We start from the raw sequence: 25,245 nt of genomic DNA, 5'->3' as shown, positions 1-25,245 counted from the left end.
ATACGAATACGAAAATATTAATTATAATTAAGATGGATTCGTTTTGTTATTCCGGTTTCCAATGCTTGAGTCTTCTAAATTTAACTTTTCCTCTTTCACCAAAACCAATCGACTTATTAAAGGTATTAGAATTGAAAATTAAAAAAAAAAGACCAAGCCAAAAGACTTTCGTATCAGTTTAAAATTTTGGGGCGACAGCCGTCCACAACAATCGTGTTGCATAAAAATCTGTTGGTTCGTTCAAAGTTGAACTTTCTCAAAGATTTCAGAAAAAACAAGGAAAAACGCTATAGTCGAGTACCTCGACTATCAGATACCCGTTACTCAGCTAAATAGAGATATGCAAGTAGCAAAGCGAGATTAAAATGCGCCACCTACCGGCGGTATACAGATTTAAGCGTTATGGGCGTTAGAGTGGGCGTGGCAAATTTTTTTTTGGACCAATCGATAGGTATTGTCGAGACCAAAACATTTCAGTTAAATTATTATCTAGCATAAAAATTGTGGGCGTTATATGTTTTCGTGGTTTGTGGGCGTTAGAGTGGGCGTGGCATATTCGCGTAACAAACTTGCGCTGCGTATAAGGCTACGGAATCTAAATCTGAAATCCCAATTCTCTATATTTGATAGTTTCCGAGATATCCAAGTTCATATGTACGATTTTTTGAAGTTTGTGGGCGGTTTATGGGCGTTAGGGTGGGCGTGGCAAACTTTTTTTTGGGTCAATCGATAGGTATTGATGAGAACATTACATTTCAGTTAAAATTTTTATTCTAGCATCAAAACTGTAGGAGCCACAGTTTGGGAGTGGGCGTGGCACTCTACTGAAACAAACTTGCGCTGCGTAAGAAGCTCAGGAATCTGCACGCCAAATCTCAATAGCCTAGCTCCCATAGTTTCCGAGATCTCAGCGTTCATCCGGACAGACAGACGGACAGACGGACATGGCTAGATCGACTCGGCTAGTGATCTCGATCAAGAATATATATACCTTATGGGGTCGGAAACGCTTCCTTCTGCCTGTTACATACTTTCCGACGAATCTAGTATACCCTTTTACTCTACGAGTAACGGGTATAACAAGGACGAACGCTACAGTCGAGTACCTCGACTATCAGATACCCGTTACTCAGCTAAAGGGACCAAAGGGAAATGGAGACATGCAAGCAGCAAAGCGAGATTAAAATGCGCCACCTACCGGCAGTAGACAGATTTAAGCGTTATGGGCGTTAGAGTGGGCGTGACAATTTTTATTTGATCAATCGATTGGTATTTACGAGACCAATACATTTCAGTTAACATTTTTTATCTAGCATGAAAATTGTGAGCGTCACAGGTTTTCGCGGTTTGTGGGCTTTAAAGTGGGCGTGGCAAACTTTGTTTTGGGTCAATCGATAGGTATTGATGAGAACAATACATTTCAATTAAAATTTTTATTCTAGCATCAAAACTGTAGGAGCCACAGTTTTGGGCGGTTTGTGGGCGTTAGAGTGGGCGTGGCACTCTGCTGAAACAAACTTGCGCTGCGTAAGAAGCTCAGGAATCTGCACGCCAAATCTCAATAGCCTAGTTCGCATAGTTTCCGAGATCTCAGCGTTCATCCGGACAGACAGACGGACAGACGGACATGGCTAGATCGACTCGGCTAGTGATCCTGATCATGAATATATATACTTTATGGGGTCAGTCGTCATCTAGCTTTCATTGCGTTTAGACGTGCTTAAAATTTTCGCTATGTTACTTCCCCGCTGTCCCGAGTGCAAAACCGATGTTACATTGGCCCAGCATCGCGCTTCGGATGCTGTTCGCTGCTCTTCTTTGTGCCGTCGCGCCTATCATACTTCTTGCGTAGCCCTACCGGACGATGTGCTTAAACTCTTATTAAATCCAAATATACTGTGCCAATGTGATAGCAGTGTGATTGCGAATGATTCGCATTCTAAAATCGATGAATTCGATGATAAATTGAAAGCCCTGGAGCGCTTATACCAGGGCCTTCATAATAAATTCTTGGAGGCGTTCCCCCGTAAAGATGTTGCATTGAATCAGAATGTAAATTCCAAGCCTCGTCTACCGAGACCTACCAACGTAGCTGCAGCTCCCCAGTCATATGCGGCGGCTGCTGCTACGGCTTCCGCGGTCGTTGACCCTTCTAATCATGCTCTGGATATTGAAAGAGGAAATTTCATACAAGTTCGAAATAAGAGGAGAAGGAACAACCCCAAGCCCAATAAACATGTTGTTGGAGTGGCTCCTAATGCCGAAGATCTTCATGTTTTGCTGACCATGAAATTTTTGCATGTCGGGAAGTTTGCAACTGATACAGAGCCGAACACTGTTTTAAAATAAGTGTCCACCAAGCTTAAGGTGGATGCTAGTTCCCTCACTTGTGTAAAACTTGTAAAAAAAGATGTTGACGTTACAACTTTAAAGTTCGTAAATTTCAAGCTTGGAATCGCCGATTAGCTTTACGATAAAGTCTTCAAAAACGATTTCTGGCCGAACTCAGTTAAGGTCAAAAGATTTATTATAGAGAACGGGCCATTGTGGTAGGGGATGGAATCTTATCTAATTTGCCGGAGCCTGGACAAACTTCATCATCAATTCAGCCATCAAAAAACCCCTAGTGTTCGACGCCACTGGCGTCGATACTTTTGCGGGACATCGTCTGCAATCCTTTCCTCATTTGTCGGAGTCGTTTTCGCAACAACATCGGCAGCTGCTTGCCTTTCTCACTGCGCTCTCTTCATATTCTGACTCTCTCCTAACGCACCATTGACAACATCAGCCGGAGCTTTTGTTGTCCACTTTGTGCGACATTCGCCGTCCGCCTGGCTCGGATTTCGGCGCGCTCCTCGGAGTTGCGCTCACATCATTATCCGTTGCTTTCCTGATGCTTCATCAATAACATCAGCCGGAGCTTTTGTTGTTTGCTTTGCGTGACATTCGCTGTCCGCCTGGTTCTAATATCGGCGCGCTCCTCAGAGTTGCGCTCTTATCATCTTGCGTCTCTCTCCCGTTGCACCATCAACAACATCAGCTGGAGCTTTTGTTGTCCGCTGTGCGTGACTTTCGCCGTCCGCGTGGCTCTAATGTCGGCGCGCTCCTCGGAGTTGCGCTCTCATCATCTTGCGCCTCTCTCCCGAAGTACCTAGATAGTCGGCTGGATTCTTACTCTTCATCGCCTAATAGTTATGCGCTCTCCGTCTCTACCTTTCTGACGTTCGACTTTCTACAACAACTTTTATCGACACATTTGGCTGGATGGCGAGCCTCTCAGAGTGCTCTCTCTGAAGGTGCTCTCTGGAGATGCTTTCGCCATCAACAACAACAATGGACTGCGGTTGCTGTAGTACGTTCTCGCTCTTTATTACCAGGAGTGGATTTCCCTGCGTGCAGTTATATTTTGAATGCTAATATTGACTGTCCACCTAATATTTGGAGCGCCGATCACCAGCCCATTTGTATCCGTACCACTACTTTACTGAAGGTTCTTACAAATAATTTTAAAAATTATGATAAAATCCCAGCGAGGTCTCTTACGGATTCGGACCATGATGCTGGACCAGTTATTGGTAGCATGACCATGGATGACCGGATATGCGCTAACAATACAAATTTCAATATTTATTTTCAAAATATCGGTGGTATGCGTACGAAAGCTCAATCCCTTTTCCAGGCAATGTCTCATGGTGATCATGACGTCATCATTTTTGTTGAAACCTGGCTCAATAAGGATTTCTTCGATAATGAATTCTTTGGTACAAATCTTTATCATGTGTTCCGTAAGGATCGAGATTCCGTTAAAACACGATGTTCCAGAGGTGGCGGAGTTTTAATTGCTGTGCGGCGTGAGCTGCGTTGCATTGCTATTCGTCTCCAGAACGAGGATTCTCTGCTCGACCAACTCTGCGTATCTCTCGCTGGTCCTACGGAAACAATTTTCCTGACAGTATCATACATACCCCCAAGCAGCAGTTTTGATTTATATAAAGTGCATGTAGACAACTTTGCCCACCTATACCAGGAGCTGGAAGATGGCCAATATATAAGTGTTTTGGGCGACTTCAACCTATCTTCGCTCGTGTGGGCTCATGATCTTGAGTCTTCAACAATGGTTCCCAGTAATTTGCATCTTCCCCACGAAATCTTAGTCATCGATGAGCTTCTTAGTATGGGATTAGTCCAGATTAACCATGTATTTAATAACTTAAATAAGCTTCTATATCTAATTTTTGTACACCCTGATTTATGCTTTACTTTATGTTGCAGCGATAATCCTCTAGCTGCGTGTGATGCTCATCACAAGCCCCTATTAATCTTAATTACTTGTTATATTTTCTCACCAAATAATTCTCGCTTGCCTCTTACCTATATTATTTCTAGCAGTTTAGATTCTATCCGTAGTGATATTTCTAATATCAGATGGGCAGAAGTCCTCTCGCATGCGGATGTGAATACAACCTATGAAGATTTTATATCTTTTCTCTCTACTATTATAGGCAGATACGCTAAAACTAGAGATCAAAGTCCTTATAGACTACCATGGTACACAAAAGGCCTAAAAAAATACAAAAATCTCCGAAATAAATTCTATAAGCGCTACATAGAAAGCGGTGATGCTGCTGACTTTGATCGGTACAAACAACATAAGCGTGAGTTTGAGTTCCTCAATAAATTCTTGTACAGCCAATATAATGCTGATATAGAGTGTAAACTAACTACCAATCCTAAAGCATTCTGGCACTTTGTCAATTCTAAACGAACAACCTCCTACTTTCCTTCCCATATGTCATATGAAAGTCTTTCAGCTTCTTCAGATATTGGGGTCGCTAATCTATTTGCTAAGTACTTTGCATCTAACTTTGAACCGAGCTCGCTGTGGAATGACGATGATTCACTCAGTGCCATTGCCACGATGCTAAATATTGGGTGCTTAGATGTTACTGATTTACTCAGGGAAATTAGACTGCGATGGCCTTTTTCCATTTATTTTGAAAAACTGTATAAATGTTCTTTGTGAGCCCCTAAAAATAATATTCAACAAGTCTCTTTCCACTTGCGAATTTGCGCATAGATGGAAACTTGCCACACTTTCTCCTATATTCAAGTCTGGTTACAAAAACATTGTTTTAAATTATAGGCCAATTGCAAAGCTAAGTAATGTCTCAAAAATGTTTGAACGAATTGTAGCTAAGCAGCTAACTTTTCTTGCTGGTCGGATTATCAGTCCTAACCAACATGGTTTTATGCCTGGAAGGTCAACTACTACTAACTTAGCTACGTTTAATCTTTTTTGCATCCACTCGTTCATCAGTCATCATCAAGTTGATGTAGTCTACACCGATTTCATTCATTAATATTAAATTGGTTTAAATTATTTAGATGGGCGGATTTATAGAGTAGAGTGCAATGGTGTTTTCTCAAGCCAGTATGTGGCTACTTCTGGCCTTCCCCAGGGAAGTGCATTGGGTCCGTTTCTATTCATCATCTTCATTAATGATTTAAGCTATTGCATAACAAATTCTGAATTCCTGTTGTTTGCGGACGATCTTAAAATAATTAGGTCTGTGAATTCAATCAACGATAGTGAACTTCTTCAAAATGACCTTGAAAAGGTGGGAAATTGGTGTTCTCGTAACAAGTTGCCTCTGAACGTGTCAAAATGTTTCTACGTTAGGTACAGCAAACGATTATTTAATATCCTTAGCTCGTATTCCATTAGTTGCCATGTTCTTTCCTTAAGAAATGAATCACTGGACCTAGGAGTTATGTTTGATACCAAATTTACTTTCATTGATCACATAAATTACATAACTCCAAAGGCATACGCTATGTATCTTCTACCGTCATCTGTAGGAAGCGTGGACATATACGCACGGGGTGGTTCTTCTTCGAACACAGATCGCAGCCTTTGGTTATCGGAACTAACCTTGTGTTGAAGGAATTTATTTTTGGAAATTCTGCCTCTCGATTTGTGTCTTTGGACTGGACGTGGTGGAAATTGAAAGATCGGAAGCTACCGACGGCCTCAAGAGTTAGATGGCGCTCCGTCAAATATGCATCAAGCTCAAGCCACGTAGGAATTTCGGCTTTATTTTGGATGGATTGCTCCCATAATGAGAGAGTGAGCTTTGGTAGTTTTGTCGAGCACATATAAACCAGGATAGGGTCCCAATTCTCAATATTAACACCGGAAAATTTTAAGGAAGTTAAGCAACCTTGAAAAGTGCGTTGAAGTTCCTTTAAGGCTGCTCCCGACTCCTGTGCTATGGATTGCACATTGAAAAGTGTTTTCAGGTGACTGTTCACCTGCAATCGCTTATTTTCGAAACGCTCAGTTAGGTTATTCCAGGCTGAGCGAAAGCCATCATTGGTGAGTGGGGATCTTGAAACTATGGAATGAGCTTCGCCACTTGTTTTTGAATTTAAGTGGAATAATTTTTCAACGGGCGTTAGACTCGGATTGTCTATGTATATTGCCGTGAAAAGGTCCCGGAAAGTCGGCCAGCGAAGATAATCGCCAGAGAAAACCTCTGTGTCGATAGGAGGGAGCCGACAGCCATAAGACGTGAAATTTTGGGACGGAGTTACTGGAGCTTGAGGTATTTGGGAGGAGCCCTTTTGGATTTGTTCCATCAGCTGCGCGGCAAATATTTCGTAAGTGGAGTACGTTTGGTAATACTTGGACTTTAGTATGGATTTTGTGTCTGCGGCGCTCTCGCCTGCAGCTATAATGCAGTCGGAGCATATGTCGTATGCTGCCTTTACCGTTTGCCACAAGGAATTGAGGTGATCGCGACGGATTTTATAGGCGGATAACGTTGGGGTAGGAGCACCTGGAGCGTTCACAGTGGCCTCAAAGTGGATCAGACAGTCAGCTGTGGCCATAAATCGGGTTAAAGCGGATTTTACTGATGTTGCCATGACGTTAAATAATTTAGAATTTTAATTCTGATGTAAGGAAACGGATTGGAATCAAATTGGAATTTAGGAACCAATTAAGATTGTAAATATATACGGTCACACTGTCGGATAGGCAATAAATATTTATTATATCGGATGGTCGGACTTATGTAAGGAATTACGGACTTTAATATTGTTTGTTTGAAAGGAACACTTTTTGTGAGCTCTTGACCCACTGTGCACTGGCGATATACGGTATACGTATGTATGTACACTGTACGTATGTATATATGTGGGGTGCGAATAGCAGAATAACGTTGCGGGAATGGGAAAGACTTCGCTTATGTTTGTATGTCGGTGCGTTTGTTTGTCACCTGCACAACTAAATTGCAAACGATTTGCTGGAGTAAATTTGTGGATATTGTAACTTTGTTTTTAATTTTAGAAATAGTTTAGCCGTATTTGTAGCTCAAGAAAAGTAGTTGGAGTGGACTGTATTAGAAAGAGTAGTTAGAGTGGACTGTATTAGAATATTTATGTAAATATACACACGCAGCTGGAACACAGTAAAAAATAAAGAGTGCAAATCTTAGGGAAAAATTTTATGAACGGAAATTTTTTACTGCGGCTGAGTTATATTTTACACACGATTGGAATTGAAAATATATTTGACAAATATTTTCGTTGAATAGTAGCACTGAAATATTTACTGGAATTGTTTCAAGTGTGCAACTGTGGGCAAAGGAAACTGGAATATTGTCGGGCACAAGTAACGGAATTAAAATACATATATTAAATGCCGTTGCGTCGGATTAATCTCTTTTGGATTTAGACAATATATCATACAGAAAGTTAGTCGAAATAGGGTTCGAAAAACTGGCTGTATGACCGGCAATTATAGTAAGCGGAACTTATTTGGAGTGTTTCAAGCCTGCTGGGACAAAATCAAAGGAAACTCCAGGAGAGGAAAGTCCAAAGATTTTGAAATCCGGCTAGAAGGACCAAAATGTTGGGGCGGTGCGGCTTGATCGATTAAATAGTTGAAGCCCCAATATCGAGTGGTACGCATAAAAATACGCGGGTACTTTTGGGTTTTTACGCGACGTGCGTAGGTGTTTATTAGTACACTTTGAAACAAGAACTGCTTAAGCCTAACTTAACTTAAGAGCTCCAGAGCAGAGCGGAGACTTAAGGGAGACATGGAGAGGGAGAGCGGACGGCAGTGCGAGCGCGCGAGATGTAGACATCTGGATAAAACTGCCGCTCGACACTGCCTCCTGAAATTAAACGCCCTTTTGGCGTGAACAGTTAACTACCTTGTTTATCGTCTTCCTCCCACCAATTGGCCAATTTTGGGATCGAGTTATGGCCAATAGTGCTGCTAGTTTTGTTCCATAAGTAACGGGACACCTGCAATTAGTCCTGAGGGGAATCCCTCCACAGAATGCATTGCAAATAGTTGTCCTCCTTGCAAACCATAGCACAACGAAGCATTTTGCAAACGTCTCCTGTGATTGCTACTATGTGTGAACAAACCCGAAGAAAAATCTGGAACTATTTATGCTGAAAAACGGGCCCCGCCATAAGCACATCGCTGAGAGAATAGCCAAATGAACTGCCCGCAGATCCATCGAAAACTACGCGAAGTTTTGTGGTTCAGCTATATCAGTAGGAATAAGTGGCCGTGCGACAACAAGCAATGCTTGTTACGCGCGGACCCCTATTCCCTTTTGGGCGTAAGAAATAAAAAATCGCCGACAATATAACCGTAGACGATTACAATACATGCCGGACCAAATACAATTAGTCAAGACACAAATAATAATGCTAATTAGTTGCTATAGCAACTATAGTGGAATAAAGTTTCTAGTGAATCTATTTGGCACATTAAAGGGCAGGCGACAGAGTAACTTGGGACTCTCCACTTCACCATGAATAATATTCCGAATGTACACAGTAACTAGCATAGTTCTACGGTTGGCAAATGGGGGTAATGGGTCAGGTCCCGGAGAATAAACTGGTTCAACCCTTTGCAAAAATAAAAGAAGTGAGCTTTCACTTATACACGGAAAAAAATAAGGTTCGTTTTAAAAAATTTGCGGCAAAATTGTTAATTTGAGCGATGATGGGTAACTGAACAAAAATATTTCTAAGATAACTGGCTAATTAATCGAAGAGGAGCAGCAGCGAAAAACTGGCGGATAATCTTGGTGCTGTAGGAAAAGTTATAAAGACGAAAGACGGAAGATGCGACGAAATAACAGCACAGGTCGAGTTGGAGTTCATGTAGTATGCATATATCGTTGTAGCGAGTACCCACTGTACCAATGCCAACATTGTGTTACAAAGCACTTGCGTAAACATTAAGACCCGGTCGTTAAACTCACGTGCCGGTCCGAAATACGATCACCCAAAACGCGCTTCAGAGCCCAACATATGAAAGTGCAAGTGTCAGCATAGTCTTACCTGACCGCACAAACAGCCGATTCATGCATGTACAATTCTCTCGCGCTCTCGCTGTTACAAGCTATATGTATGAGCATAAATATTCCTAAGTACATGGCAGCCGCGAGCCACTAGACTTTAAGACACTCTCAAAGACAAAATCAAAAGTATATATACAAAAAAAAAAAAGGAAGAACGCTATAGTCGAGTACCTCGACTATCAGATACCCGTTACTTAGCTAAAGGGACCAAAGGGAAATGGAGATATGCAAGCAGCAAATCGAGATTTAAATACGCCCCCTACCGGCGGTAGACAGATTTAAGCGTTATGGTATTGACGAGACCAATACATTTCAGTTAAAATTTTTTATCTAGTATGAAAACTGTGGCCGTCACAGGTTTGGGCGCTTTGTGGGCGTTAGAGTGGGCGTGGCAATTTTTTTTCAGGTCACTCGATAGGTATTGATGAGAAGAATACACTCATGTTAAAATTTTTATTCTAGCATCAAAACTGTAGGAGCCACAGTTTTGGGCGGTTTGTGGGCGTAAGAGTGGGTGTTGCACATTGCTGAAACAAACTTGCGCTGCGTAAGAAGCTCAGGAATCTGCACGCCAAATCTCAATAGCCTAGCTCCCATAGAGATCTCAGCGTTCATCCGGACGGACAGACAGACGGACAGACGGACAGACGGACATGGCTAGATCGACTCGGCTAGTGATCCTGATCAAGAATATATATACTTTATGGGGTCGGAAACGCTTCCTTCTGCCTGTTACATACTTTCCGACGAATCTAGTATACCCTTTTACTCTACGAGTAACGGGTATAACAAGGGAGAACGCTATAGTCGAGTGCCTCGACTATCAGATACCCGTTACTCAGCTAAAGGGTCCAAAGGGCAAAGGAGATATGCAAGCAGATAAGCGAGATTGAAATGCGCCGCGATCTCAATATATGGTATTGTGGGCGGGAGACAAATTTCAGAGTTATGGGCGTTAGAGTGGGCAAACCTTTTTTTGGGTAAATCGATAGGTATAGATGAAACTAATACATTTCAGATACAATTTTTTTCTAGCATTAAAATTGTGGGTGCTACAGGTTTAGGCGGTTTGTGAGCGTTAAAGTGGGCGTGGCAACCTGTTTTAAATCAATCGATTGATATTAACGAGACTAATACATTTCAGCTAAAATTTTTGAACTACCAAGAAAACTGTAGGAGCCAACTTTTTGGGCGGTTTGTGGGCGTTAGAGTGGGCGGGGCATATTCGCGTAACAAACTTGCGCTCCGTACAAGGCTACGGAATCTAAATCTTAAATCCCAATTCTCTGTCTGTGATAGTTTCCGAGATGTCCGCGTTCATACCTACGATTTTTTGAAGTTTGTGGGCGGTTTCTGGGCGTTAAAATGGGAGTGGCCAATTTTTTTTGGTCAGTCGATAGCTAACTTTAGATAACTTTTATTCTAGCATTAAAACTGTAGAAGCCAACGTTTTGGGCGGTTTGTGGGAGTTAGAGTGGGCGTGGCACCCTGTTGAGACAAACTCGGCTAGTGATCCTATTCAATAATATATATATATTTTATGGGGTTGGAAATGCTTCCTTCTGCCTTTTACATACTTTCCGACGAATCTAGTATACCTTTTTTACTCTACGAGCAAGGGGTATAATAAATATTTAAAATAAAAATCATAATTTAATAATAATTAATTAATAAAAAAATAGTATGAGTACTACATTCTTAATTTATGATAAAAAAGCCATACATAAATGGCATAAGAACACAACATAGGCTTAATAGATACAAAAACGGTCGATTCCACCACAAACGTTACAAATAAAATATAATCAGATCAAATTGACAGAAGCAATACTATTAATATTAATCTTCGTTAAGTGCCAGCAAATGTATTTCTGAAAAATTACAATTTTCACAAAAAATGTTTTCTTTAAAGATTCCAAAGTCAAGTCAATGACTTGGATCAAATTTAAAAACTTGCTTATCATAATTGCAATTATTATTAAAAGTAACAAAAAAAAACAAGGAAGAACGCTATAGTCGAGTACCTCGACTATCAGATACCCGTTACTCAAAGGGAATAGGGGATATGCAAGCAGCAAAGCGAAATTAAAATGCGCCACCTACCGGCGGTAGACAGTTTTAAGCGTTATGGGCGTTAGAGTGGGCGTGGCAAATTTATTTTTGGATCAATCGATAGGTATTGACGACACCAATACATTTCAGTTAAAATTTTTTAACTAGAATGCAAATTGTGGGCGTCACAGGTTTTCGCGGTTTGTGGACGTTTAAGTGGGCGTGGCAAACTTTTTTTTAAGTCAATCGATAGGTATTGATGAGAACAATACATTTCAGTTAAAATTTTCTGTCTAGCATCAAAACTGTAGGAGTTACAGTTTTGGGCGGTTTGTGGGCGTTAGAGTGGGCGTGGCAGTCTACTGAAACAAACTTGCGCTGCGTAAGAAGCTCAGGAATCTGTACGCCAAATTTTAATAGCCTAGCTCTCATAGTTTCCGAGATCTCAGCGTTCATCCGGACAGACAGACGGACAGACGGACATGGCTAGATCGACTCGGCTAGTGATCCTGATCAAGAATATATATACTTTATGGGGTCGGAAACGCTTCCTTCTGACTGTTACATACTTTCCGACGAATCTAGTATACCCTTTTACTCTACGAGTAACGGTTATAATAAAAAAACCAATATATGTATTCGAAATAAAATGCGAGACATTTTAATTAAAATAATCATGACCACCACAGAAATAATGTAAAAGGTTTATGCATATTTTGCAGAACATGTTCAACAACTGGTCACAACGACCCCAATAAGGATCAGCCAGCTAGAATATGCATTTATTGAAACATTTAACTGGCAGAATTCACCCTTGATACATTGCTCAAAAACACAAAAAGCAATTGTATTGAGCACCATTCAAGGTGTACAAGTAAGATAGGTTATTGACCATCATGAAATACTAGGCAAGATTCCCGATATGGTAGTCTTTAATAAAATAATAATAGTTAATATCCATAAAATAATGGAATGGCATGAAAGAAATATCAACATTTTTTATCAGACTACGATCAAATTAATTAACTATAAATGAAAGGAAAATTTAATTATTTCGGTACCAACAAGAGACAAATAGGAATCATTAGATTCACTACCTGTCGACCCGGTAGAGATTCTGATTCTAAGAACCCCGAAATAGATGAGAAAGATTAAAAAAATCACACCATACCCGCTGTCCTTATTCAACCTAAGCTATCAGATCAGGATTTAACAGGTACTCATACAAGCGCAATCGTAAAAGAATGAAAGTCCATCATAATGGCAGATTAAATCGTTGCCCAACGGGCATACATAAAATATATATCAAATGCCATCCCGGAATTCAACGGCCAAAAATTAATTTTTCAAAGATTCATAACCGCTCTGTGATTAGTAAGTTTAACAAAAGTTCCATTTGAAGAAATAGCTGTCGAAGTAATTATATCATACACACATCATCAAAAATACATAGTAGGATTAGCCTTATACAAGGTTCAAAATGAAACTACTATCAACGGGATCATACAAAGACTTCAAGAAATTATCGGAGAAACATCTAATGTAGTGAAGGCAAAACTGGCAATAGCCACCCAAAAGGGCAACACTGGCGAAAAATGTAACTCAGAAATCGAAAATTTACGAAAACTACTAGAAACCTCGTATATTGATGAGAAATTACCAGCCGAAAACGCTGATAAATTTAGCACAAAAGAAGCAATTAACACAATTAAAGACTGCGATCATGGACGACTAAAAACTATTCTAAAAGCACGAAATTTCTCAAGTAGGAATTAAGCAGTCACAAAGTAAATACAAAGTAGTACTAAAATGACGGGCAGCTCAAATTCAATGATGTACCCCGAAGAGGACAACCCAACCTTATGACGGTAATTACTACAGCGGTAATTACCGCGGTAGAGTATAAGACAGAGTTTACTACTAAAACAATGGTTATTACCGAAACAATGGTTATAACCAAAATTATAGCAACCAAAGTTATAACAACCAAAATAATAATAACCACATTAATAACAATAATAAAGGTAGTGGAAATTATAGAGGTAATAACCGGTGGAACCAACACACCAACAACAGCCACAGAAATCCAAATTTTACAACATTAATCTAAGTCTCAACATCTATTTACAAATAAACAATTCTCACGCAAAAACAACATTAAATCTTTTAATAAATACAGTCGCCGACTTAAGCCTTTTATAAATAAATTCTGACAACTCCGATGTCATAGACACATCGAAAACAATAACCATGTCTGGAATAGGTCAACGTTTTTTTAAATCAAAAGGTTCAACTTTATGGAAATACAAACAAGAAAATGTATAATCCCTTTTAACTTTCAAATAGAATGTAATGACTATCCAATTGTTTCCAATATTAGGAATGGACTTTCTAAAAACATTTAACTGCCAACATGACTTTCAAACAGGCCATGATTGCTTAATAGCTAGACCGGAAAACTTCGGTCAAGAGATCAACATTCCAATTATACATTCAATAAAAAACAATTTAATAGTGCCAGCTCGACCAGAAGTCAAATTGCCAAATTTATATAAACACTTCCCACAAAGAAATTTTCATAAAAAACCAGTATTTAACCGATGGTATAATTGTAGCAAGCACTATAGCATATTCTAATAAAACGTTTGTGCGCATTTTAAACAACCGATTCCAATAAAATTATAAACTTTAACAAAATCGATTATGATCCGTTAGATAAATATCAAACACCACAAAGAATGTTACTCAAGAAAAAGAATTTTTATCCAAATTAACAAAAAAAAATTTGAAATGTTTAAAAGTACCCTCACCAAATTATGCACCTAATTCAGATTAGAAGGGAACCCATACCCTCGAAGAATTTTACGATTAAACATAAGGTGAAGGATGACGTTCCAGTCTATATGAAAACCTACAGAACACCCCATAGCCAAAAAGACGAAATAGATAAACAAGTCAAAAAACTAATTAAAGATGGCATAGTAGAACCCTCAGTACCAGAATACAATAGCGTGTTACTTTTAGTACCCAAAAAATAAATTCCTGGTTCAGAAAAGAAACCCTTGCGGTTAGTTATTGATTACCGACAAATAAATAAAAAGTTACAAGGAGATAAATTTCCGTTAGCACGAATTGATGATGTACTCGATTAGTTTTGTAGAGCAAAGTTATTTTCATGTCTGGATTTAATGTCCTGTTTCCGCCAGATAACTTTAGAAAACGACTCCAGAGACATAAAATCATTTTCAACGAGCCCTGGCTTATACCGCTTCAAACGATTACCCTTTGTAATAAAAATAGCCCCTAACTCACTTCAAAGAAAGATAACACTAGCCTTTTCCGGATTAGAACCAAGTTACACCCAGAAAAACGCTGATGATACAAAAAAGATTCCCTGCTCCTTCTGATGCAGACACGATTTGTCGCTTTTTGCAACTATTACAGACGCTTCATACAAAGTTTCTCCGATTTTTCAAGACACTTAACTCACCATTACAAGAAAATATAACATTTAATTAGACTCCTCAATGTCAAGAAGCTTTTGAATATTTTGAAAGCGCAGAAAGCAGTCTTAACCTAAACACATGAGAGGGTAGACTTTCCAGTAGCATACGCCTCACGAACATTTACAAAAGGCGAAAGTAACACATCAACAACCGAACAAAAATCAACAGCAATATATTGGGCTGTAAATTATTTCAGAAAATTTGTATATGGCAATCCGCTTATTATTAAAACAGACCTTAGGTTAGGTAGGTTAGGTAGGTGTGGTTGGAGACTAAATATTAGTCCCCTCACTTAGGCCACAATGGGCCCCTTGTGATACCACATGATCTCTGAAAAGATCCGTTTCCCTAGCTCATGGGTTATCTGCTTTCACGAAGTATTCTGTTTTCCTCAAGAAACATAGTAGTTTTTGAATGCTTACGTCCTGAATGGCCGCAAGGTTCGGAAGTGTGTAGCTACCTAGGGTTTGAAAGCGCTTTAGGTTATGCGCTGGGCAGAAGCATAGGAGGTGTTCGATGCTCTCCTCTTCGTCTATCTGTTTGCAGCTGCGGCAGAAGTCGTGGTTACTTAGACCCAGCCTTATCGCATGAGTCCCTATAAGACAGTGGCCCGTGAGGGCATTTAGGAGAGTGGAGATGTTCTCCCTGCTACATTGTAGGAGAGTTTTTGTTATTTTCATGTTGTAGTTTGGCCATGTGAGTCTAGAATTGTGGCATGCTGAGATTGAGTTCCAACGGTTGTTGGAAAGAGTATACAATCTCTGCCTGAGATGGAGCTTGCAGGTAGCCATGGGCATCCCTACCGTGTCCTTATCGCGAAGGATATCGGCGGTTGTCCCCTGTCTTGGTAGCTCGTCTGCTATGCAGTTGCCCTCAATGTTGCGGTGTCCAGGCACCCAGATGAGGTTGATACTCAGATGAGTGGCCATCTCGTTAAGAGATTTGCGGCATTCAGAGATTGTTTTTGAGCTCGTTGTGTAGGAGTCGAGGGCCCTGAGGGCAGCTTGACTATCCGAGAAGATGAAGATATCTATGTCTTGATGTACAGACGTGTTCAGCTGGGTAGTGGCTTCCTGAATTGCAATCACTTCCGCTTGGAAAACACTACAGTGGTCTGGTAGGCGGAATGAGACTTTTAAGTCTAGTTCGGGGGAAAAGACTCCCCCACCTGTTTGGGAGTTAAGCTTGGAGCCGTCAGTGTATATGTTGACGGCGTTTACGAATTGATGTGGGAGGTTGTCCCAGTCTGAACGGGTGGGTATATAAATTTTGTATCTTCTTTCGAAGTCGACTATGGGTGGGACGTAGTCTGTATAACGTGGTAGGGGTGAATGCTTTGATAGGATATTGGAGTGACCCGTGGAGCCTGATGTCCATGCCGCTGCTTCACGGAGCCTCAGCGCTGTGGCTGATGCCCAGCTTTTGGCAAGTAGGTCCAGGGGTTGGAGATCGAGAATTGTAGCGGTAGTGCGCAGCGCCCCACTGATGCAGAGCTCTGCGCTTCTTTGGATCTTGTGAAGGATCCGGAGGTTACAGTTTTTATCTAGAGAAGGCCACCAAACGATGTTTCCGTAGAGTAGAATGGGCCTGACTATTGCAGTATATAGCCAGTGAACTATCATGGGGGAGAAACCCCACTTCCTCCCTATGGCTTTATTACAAGCGAAGAGGGCTATGGCCGCTTTGCGTGTGCGATCTAGGATGTTATCAGTCCAGAAGAGCTTTTTGTCAAGAATGACACCTAGGTACTTTGCTTGGTTGCTAAAGGTTAGGTGTAGTTTGGTGTAGTTTTGGGGGAACTAGAATTGGTACCTTGTACTTCCTTGTAAAGAGAACTAGTTCGGTTTTTTCCGGGTTAACTCCCAGTCCACAGCCAGCTGTCCACCGGGAGAGGGTGGATAGGGCTGTCTCCATTAGATTGCAAAGGGTTTGCGGGAATTTACCCTGCAGTAGGATAACCACGTCATCCGCGTAGGCTACCACATTTGTGCCCGCCTCTTCTAGGAGTGAAAGCAGTTTGTTGACCACTAAAACCCATAGAAGAGGTGAGAGTACGCCCCCTTGTGGGGTTCCTCTACTGACGTTCCTGGTCGAGTGGGCCGGTCCCATAGTGGAGTGCACTACCCTGCTGGTTAGCATGGTGTGTATGAGTCCCACTATGGGCCGCTCAATGCCCAGTTCAGTCAGAGCACAAGTAATCGCCGTTGGGGTGACGTTGTTAAAGGCGCCTTCTATGTCTAGAAACGTTGCAAGAGAGTATTCCTTATTGCGGAAGCCTCGTTCTATACTGTACACTAGAGAGTGGAGGGCGGTATCGGTTGACCTACCCTTAAGGTACGCATGCTGTGCGTCAGAGAGTAGGCTATGGTCGATGGTTAGTCTGATATGGGTGTCGATTAGCCTTTCCAGGGTCTTCAACAAGAAGGAAGAGAGACTGATCGGGCGGAAGTCCTTTGGGTTGGTGTGGGAGGGCTTGCCGGCTTTCGGTATAAAAATTACCTTAACGTCCAGCCACCTTGTTGGAACATGGTTTAGAGCAAGGCAGCCGTGGAAGATGGCTGTCAGCCAGGGAAGGGACATATCTAGTGTCCGTTGTAACTGGGCCGGGAAGAACCCATCTGGGCCAGGTGATTTGAAGGGCTTGAAAGAGTTGACAGCCCACTGAATGCGGCCAGGGTTTGAAATGTTGTCAATACTCTGGTCGTCTAAATTCTCCTCTATGTGGAGGTCCTCCACTACATGGGTGTTCTTAGGGAAGTGGGTGTCTAACAGTAGTTCAAGGGTTTCCTGACTGTTTTCCGTCCAGCTGTCAGCATAGGTTTTAAGATAGCCAATGGTCGCTGGAGCTTTAGCTAGAATTTTTCTGAGTCTGGATGCCTCCGCAGTAGATTCTATACTACTGCAGAAGTTAGCCCATGCTCTTCGTTTTGATATTCTAATTTCCTTTTTGTATAGGCTTAGTTTTGAATGATATAAATTCCAGGAGGATTCGCTATTGTTGTATTTAGCTTTATTGAAGTAAGTTCTACACTCTCTTTTAAGGTTCGCTAGGGTTGGGTTTCACCATGGGGGTTTGTGCTTCGTTTTGACTGTTCTACTTGGGCAAGCCCTTTTTAAGGCCTCACCGCAGATATCAGTAAAAGTGTTAACTAGGCTATCTAATTCTTGACGGTTGCGTATGTGTGTCGGAGGAGCGAGTAGGTTCCTGTTGAGGAGATTTTTATAGTATCCCCAGTTGGTTAATCTTAGATTAGTTATGTTCTCGGCGGGAGGATAGTCTAGACTTATTGTAAATTCTATGTATCGGTGGTCCGAGAATGAGTGTTCGATCCCCACCTTCCACGCGTCTAGCTGGTTAAGTAAGGGATCAGATATTAGAGTAATGTCTAGTACTTCCCTCCTATTTCTAGTGATGAAAGTTGGGTCATTACCTTTGTTGCAGATGAATAGATTTGATTGAAGGAGATAGTCGTAGAGTAACTCACCCCTTTCGTTGGTGTTTGTACTTCCCCATTGTGTGTGGTGTGAGTTAGCGTTCCCACCCAGGATGAGTTCCTTAGATGAGTGAGTGCGTATGAGTTCTTGTGTAGTGGTGTTTGGTAGTGGCCCTTCGTAGTCGTGAGCCAGATAGAATGATGCTATGGTGTGATGGGTGTGTTCGTTTAGCTCCAGTCTGACCGTGGTAAGGTCGCCTTCGCTAAACTGTGGAATAAGAAATGTATTAAAGTGTGACTTTGTAAGAATGCAGGTTCTGGTTTTACCCTTGTCCTTGGTGTAAAAAAGCTTGTATAAGGGGGTTGATAAGCCACAGATGTTGTTACCAACAATCCATGGCTCTTGAATGAGGACTACGTCTATGTTGCCTGTTGCCAGGCGGGTGAGGAGATTAATTTGCAGAAACTGCACCATCTTTGGGACTGGGTTCGGGCTGGGTACCCTCCGCTTCCTCCGCTATGTCCTGGAGAACAGAGCGCCCTGGTCGGGCTGTGTCCTGGGTGCACAGCTGCTTCAGGCTCTCTGTCAGCTCCGAGTCGGTTGACACGTAGCCGGTGAGGGTGGCCTCTTCGTGATCTGGTTCGTCGTCTCTCGGGGGTTCGTACGACGCGCAGGCAGCCAGGTTGTCTGCCGCCAACTTATCGGTGTCGTATATGCGTAGCTGCACCTTATCGAACCCGTAGTTCACTCTGTGTTGTTGGGCTGCGAGGGGTTCCAAGCAGGCCTGGTTCAGGAGGATAACCACGCTCATGGTGACTCGCTCGGTTTTCTCCACCTTGACCACCTTCCAACCGTCTGTTGGAAGTTTTGGGTTGAACCTGGTCAGCAGGCTGAGTATAGCCTCTGGTTCCGATGGTTCCGACGGCAGCCACACCCTCGCTCTCGGTCGAGACGGGATGTCTGCAGCCTCACAAACTGCCAGCTTGGCCCCGGGGTAGACCTCGCCGACTTTGGTAATTGCAGCCTTGTAGAGTGCTGCCGATCTCTCGAGATTTGAAACTTACTCTACATCAAAAAAAAAAAAATAGTCTCGGGTAATATGGACGCCTATGAAAAAAAATAAAAAAACTTACTAGCAGACCAAAAGGTAGAAGTTCAGTTAGAACGAAAATTATATAATGTGCTCTCACTAGAATCCACTACTGTCAATAAAACACTTATATTTAAGATACAAGTTCAGATTCTGTCCCAAGATTCTGTACTCAACAAAACAATGTATGTAAGCCTACATAATGTTATTATTAAGAATGATGTAGAAATTAATATTATAGATACACCATGCATAAAAGTGGGTAGTACACACAGATTCCATGATAGAAAAAAAAAATTTTTAGCTGATATGTATTAGTCTCGTCAACACCTATCGATTGACCCAAAAAAAAAAAAAAAAAGTTTGCCACGGCCACTCTAACGCCCATAACGCTTAAATCTGTCTACCGCCCACATAACCATATACTGAGATCACTGGTGGGTGTCGCATTTCAATCTCGATTTGCTGCTTGCATGTCTCCATCTCCTCTTGGTCCCTTTAGCTGAGTAACGGGTAATCATGCTTCTTCGCTGAAAGACAAAGTCTCGCGATTTAGTTGGATCTTCATTGAATCTTCGCACAAGTTCACATGTTGGGGTACAATCCGTTCTTATGACAAATTTGTGCGTATCCGAGGGCATTCGTTCCAATGCTGTTTTGAACATATTAACAATTGTTCAATAATTCGTCTCTTTAACTGTTGTATTCCCTGTATATTGCACCGCACATTCAGCTGATCCACCATCGATGAAATTAAATATATATTTGCTGAAATTGATGCGGTTCATCTGGTGTTGGCACCCCTGAACCATGCAAATGATATATTTGTCCTTGTATCTGTAATTGCGAACATTGATTTGTTGAAGAATACGGTGTAACTTCTGAACGTGTGGTGGTGCAGTGTGTGGTGTATATGTAGTTGTATGTGTTGCAATTCATTGTGTTGATGTGAGTGATTGGTTATGTGTGTTGTATCTTTTACCTTGCAAGTCGGCATGAAGACGCCTTCTCGAATGATATTAGCTCCAAAGGAAGTCATGCGAAAGCAGTTGCATCGATCAATGGTTTCAGTGGCTGTGGTGGTGTAAGTAATGGATCCAGATTGACTTTTCCACTTGCGCAGCACAATCCAACCGTTTCTCTTTTGAGCTTTGAAGCATTGCAATATCGGCATATAGTCGTCATTGGTCCAATATCTAAATTTTCATCATCACAATGGTGCCAATGATCTTCGTGTGCTCACGCGTTGTCTCAATCGGGCATTTTCCCTTATTATATTTTGTCTTTCTTCGCTTAAGTTCTGTGAATACACTTGTTGCTGGCTTGCATGTCTTGTGCGGCGGCGGATGTTCCCACGTCATCCTTTAGGCATTTTGGACTATGGACAGAGTGGTGAAATTAACCTCAATTGCAAGATCCACATAATTTACACAGTTCAACTTACCACCTTAACGACAAGTGCCTGCTGTTGAAATTGAATAAAAATTGCACAATACGCGTGATTGATTTGATGGTTTCCAATTAAAATGTTAGGAAACGAATAACTTATTTTTTTTTTTACTTTTTTCACAATTTCACAGTGAACACAATACCGGTTTGTAACATGAAATTACCTGAGAACAATGAGTAGTTGTCAAACAATGTATCACGCATGCTATGTAAAAGAGATGACGCTATATGTAAAAAAAGATTTTTCCGCCTTTCTGTTGAAATTTTTCATGAATTTTCTTTGCTACAAACCTCAAGGAGCCCGAGACCTTTCCAACGAATGCAAATCCGTGGAAATCGGTTCGTGCGTTCTGGAGTTATAACTTCAGGAAGGAAAACCCGACCTATTTTTATACCCGTTACTCGTAGAGTAAAAGGGTATACTAGATTCGTCGGAAAGTATCTAACAGGCAGAAGGAAGCGTTTCCGACCCCATAAAGTATATATATTCTTGATCAGGATCACTAGCCGGGTCGATCTAGCCATGTCCGTCTGTCCGTCTGCCTGTCCGGATGAACGCTGAGATATCGGAAACTATGGGAGCTGGGCTATTGAGATTTGGCGTGCAGATTCCTGAGCTTCTTACGCAGCGCAAGTTTGTTTCAGTAGAGTGCCACGCCCACTCTAACGCCCACAAACCGCCCAAAACTGTAACTCCTACAGTTTAGATGCTAGAATAAAAATTTGAACTGAAATGTAATGTTCTCATCAATACCTATCGATTGCCCCAAAAAAAAGTTTACCACGACCACCCAAACGCCCATAAGTCGCCCACAAACTTCAAAAAATCGTAATTATGAACGTGGAAACCTCGGAAACTATCAAGGATAGAGAATTGGGATTTCAGATTTAGATTCCGTAGCCTTATACGCAGCGCAAGTTTGTTACGCGAATATGCTACGCCCACTCTGACGCCCACAAACCGCATAAACCTGTGACGCCCACAATTTTAATGCAAGATAAAAAATGTTAACTGAAATGTATTGGTCTCGCCAATACCTATCGATTGATCAAAAAAAAGTTTGCCACGCCCACTCTAACGCCCATAACGCTTAAATGTGTCTACCGCCGGTAGGTGGCGCATTTTAATCCCGCTTTGCTGCTGGAAAACTTTTTTTTTTGAGTCAATCGATAGGTATTGATAAGAACAATACATTTGATTTAAAATTTGTATTCTAGCATCAAAACTGTAGGAGCCACCGTTTTGGGCGGTTTGTGGGCATTAGAGTGGGCGTGGCACTCTGCCGAAACAAACTTGCGCTGCGTAAGAAGCTCAGGAATCTTCACGCCAAATCTCAATAGCCTAGCTCTTATAGTTTCCGAGATCTCAGCGTTCATCCGGACATACGGACATGGCTAGATCGACTCGGCTAGTGATCCTGATCAAGAAAATATATACTTTATGGGGTCGGAAACGCTTCCTTCTGCCTGTTACATACTTTCCGACGAATCTAGTATATCCTTTTACTCTACGAGTAACGGGTATAAGAACAGCACTAAAACAATTTTTTTTTTAATTTTTTGTTATTTTTTGTGGGTTTAATAAGTTTGTTACGCTAAACAAGAAATAAAAATATAAATTTGTTACATCTTTATTAAAAAAAACATGTATTCATTCGTAGGGTACCTCGCAACGAATACTTTTGTGACTCACTGTAAGTTGCTTTAAACTTGTAAACATCTCAACGAAAATTGCGCACTAACAATTACAATTTTGGACCGAGAAGAGCTGTGCGAGCTCACTGTCAATCACTGTTTATAGGTAAACGTCCATAACTGAGTGGAATGATTCTTTTTTTCTGAAGAATTTGTGGTTAATTCAATATCATTTCACTTTAGTTCACTTTGCGCCAAAAAGGTATTCTCACAAAGAAATCACGGATAATTTATATCTGACCGTTTAGTCGTATATGCCTAAGCTGCCTTTATAATGTTACCAATTCTTAACCAAGAATAAGACAATGCGTCTTTTTGGAAATTTTATTTTTTCAGAATGCTTAGACCGCTAGAGCTTTTAATTTCTTCAGAATTTTAAAACTGCGTTTTTTAGGCATTTAACGGCACTGTTCCCTCTAAGATCATATATGAATGTATAAAGACAAATTAATTCAGACCACTGCTTCTTCGCGAACCTGAAGACAAATGGAGAAAAACACCATCTCACTGGAAAAAAAATTAAAATCGTTACCCTGACAACGAAGTCAGACCGAGACGAAAATAAATCGTATTAACATTGTAATAATTGTTTATATGTTTATATTCTGTTATCAAAAAAACAGAAAGTATACAGAACTTCTACAATAATGTGTACAACAAGCTGAAATCGCAGATGACAACGTCCCGAACGACCGTTACACAGCAGCAGCAAAGAGGTCTCCCTTTATATAAATTTGGGCAAAAACTCTATTATTAGAGGAACGTGCACTAAATTCTTGGGATGCAATGAATCCATATATATTGGCGTACAATGATGATGCATTCCGCCCAAAACTCCTATCTCAAATTATGGTAAAACTACATGAGGATATGGTCTCTTAAAATAGACTACTCTTAAATGCCTGAGTTGACTATTGTGAGCCATCATGGATAAATTACAAGATCCGAGGAAACCGATCTAATAAAGCATACATAGCCGTATTTGAATGCTTTGCCACGGAAGCAGTATACATAAATGAAAGACGTTGGAGACCTAAGAACTGCAGCAGTCGTTTCATAGAAGCCAGCAACCAACTGAAGGCCATCTACTCACAGGAAGCAAATAACTATACGGTACAGCAATGCAATACCAAAGACGTTCAGTTAAATTTCATTCGGTCATGATCACTTTACTTATGTGGATTATTGGAAGCCGCAGTAAAGTCAGCAAAGACTTTAACATTTCACAAGGAAGAACGCTATAGTCGAGTACCTCGACTATCAGATACCCGTTACTCAGTTAATGGGACCAAAGGGAAATGGAGATATGCAAGCAGCAAAGCGAGATTGAAATGTGCCACCTACCCCCGATCTCAACATATGGTTAGGTGGGCGGTGGTGGTAGACAGGTTTAGGCGTTATGGGCTTTAGAGTGGGCGTGGCAAACTTTTTTTGGGGTCAATCGATAGGCATTGACGGGACTAATACATTTCAGTTACCATTTTTTTCTAGCATGAAAATGGTGGGCGCCACAGACCTAGGCGGTTTGTGGGCGTTGCAAACTTTTTTGGGGTCAATCGATAGGTATTGACGAGAGTAATATATTTCAGTTAAAATTTTTTCTAGCACGAAAAATGTGGGCGTTACAGATTTAGGCGGCTTGTGGGCGTTAGAGTGGGCGTGGAATATTCGCGTAACAAACTTGCACTGCGTACAAGGCTACGGAATCTAAATCTGAAATCCCAATTCTCTATCTTTGATAGTTTCCGAGATATCCGCGTTCATGTTTACGATTTTCTGAAGTTTGTGGGCCTTAAAGTGGGCGTTGCAAACTTTTTTTGGATCAATCGATAGGTATTGACCAGAGTAATACATTACAGTTAACATTTTATTTCTAGCACGAAAAATGTGGGCGCCACAGAATTAGGCGATTTGTGGGCGTTAGAGTGGGCGTGGCATATTCGCGTAACAAACTTGCGCTGCGTACAATCGGAAATCCCAATTCTATATCTTTGATAGTTTCCGAGATATCCGCGTTCATACTTACGATTTTTTGAAGTTTGGGGGCCTGGCAAACTTTTTTGGGTCAATCGATAGGTGTTGACGGGACTAATTCATCACAGTTAAAATTTTTTTTCTGGCATGAAAATTGTGGGTGCCACAGTTTTGGGCAGTTTGTGGGCGTTACAGTGGGCGTAGCAAACTTAATAGATAGGTATTGACGAGACTAAAACATTTCTAGGATGAAAATTGTGGGCGCCACCGATTTGGGGGGTTTGTTGGCGTTAGAGTGGGCGTGGCACTCTGCAGAAACAAACTTGCGCTGCGCAAGAAGCTCAGGAATCTACGTACCAAGTCCCAACCTTCTAGCATTGTAGTTTCCGAGATCTCAGCGATCATCCGGACGGACAGACGGACATGTCTAGATCGACTCGGCTAGTGATCCTGATCACGAATATATATACTTAATGGGGTCGGAAACGCTTCCTTCTACCTGTTACATACTTTCCGACGAATCTAGTATACCCTTTTACTCTACGTGAAACGAGTATAAACATCAAAATTAAAATTTAATTCAAGGGGTAAGTTATTAAGTATACCCGTTACTTGTAGAATTTCCAATATATATTCCTGATCAAGACCACTA

At 41.2% G+C, this 25,245-nt stretch overlaps 1 protein-coding gene across 1 annotated transcript in view; it reads left to right on the top strand.

Annotated features, from left to right (window-relative positions):
- LOC139352815 (uncharacterized) overlaps positions 1-25,245 on the top strand; it is a 97,444-nt gene that overhangs the window by 1,649 nt on the left and 70,550 nt on the right. The window contains exon 3 of the mRNA XM_070995450.1: positions 23,527-23,732. Coding sequence (XP_070851551.1) covers positions 23,527-23,732 — 206 coding nt within the window. The remainder of the gene's footprint in view (positions 1-23,526; positions 23,733-25,245) is intronic.

The sequence above is a fragment of the Drosophila suzukii genome, chromosome 3, assembly GCF_043229965.1.
Source record: "Drosophila suzukii chromosome 3, CBGP_Dsuzu_IsoJpt1.0, whole genome shotgun sequence".
In the NCBI taxonomy this organism is placed as follows: Eukaryota; Metazoa; Arthropoda; class Insecta; order Diptera; family Drosophilidae; genus Drosophila; species Drosophila suzukii.
This window is presented reverse-complemented; position numbering and strand designations above follow the sequence as displayed.